At 46.9% G+C, this 452-nt stretch overlaps 1 protein-coding gene across 1 annotated transcript; it reads right to left on the bottom strand.

The window, feature by feature from the left end:
- Positions 1–43: 43 nt before the first annotated feature.
- On the bottom strand, positions 44–451 carry LOC103394780 (acetyl-CoA carboxylase 1; the record flags this gene model as incomplete). Its single annotated transcript, NM_001328240.1, is given in 2 exon segments — positions 44–143; positions 258–451. Coding segments are annotated over 2 exon segments (294 nt in total), but the record flags the coding sequence as incomplete, so codon positions are not given.
- Position 452: the final 1 nt, after the last annotated feature.

Genomic DNA, 452 nt, shown 5'->3' with positions numbered 1-452 from the left:
GGGGGGGGGGGGGGGGGTTTGACAAAGCATAAACCTTGGCTTACCTGCTCCACTCCATGGTAGTGTTGGTATTCCAGCTGTCTGAGCAACAATGGAGGAGGCAATCTTGTCTCCTAAAGCCCACATGGCCTGACTTGGGGGTCCTGCCAACGGACCAGATAATAAATATTAAACAAAGCCTTAATAAATAAACCCAACCATAACATTTCATTTAACTTTCCACAAAAGTCTTAAAGAATTTAGAGAGTTCCTCTAACCCATGAAGGCAATGCCATTCTTATGCAGCAACTCTGGAAGTTTAGGGTTCTCTGAGGCGTGACCCCAGCCAGCCCACACTGCCTGAACAGGTATGCGTTTAGCAATGTCCAGAATGAGCTCCACATTAGCGTAGTTGTTGTTGTTGGTCCCTCCCGGCACAGGCACATAGTGATCTGCCATTTTGATGTATTCTA

Source organism: Cynoglossus semilaevis, unplaced genomic scaffold (genome assembly GCF_000523025.1).
Source record: "Cynoglossus semilaevis isolate Cse_v1.0 unplaced genomic scaffold, Cse_v1.0 C18759139, whole genome shotgun sequence".
Taxonomy (NCBI): domain Eukaryota; kingdom Metazoa; phylum Chordata; class Actinopteri; order Pleuronectiformes; family Cynoglossidae; genus Cynoglossus; species Cynoglossus semilaevis.
Note: the sequence above shows the minus strand (reverse complement) of the source record. Positions and strands in the feature narration are given on the sequence as shown.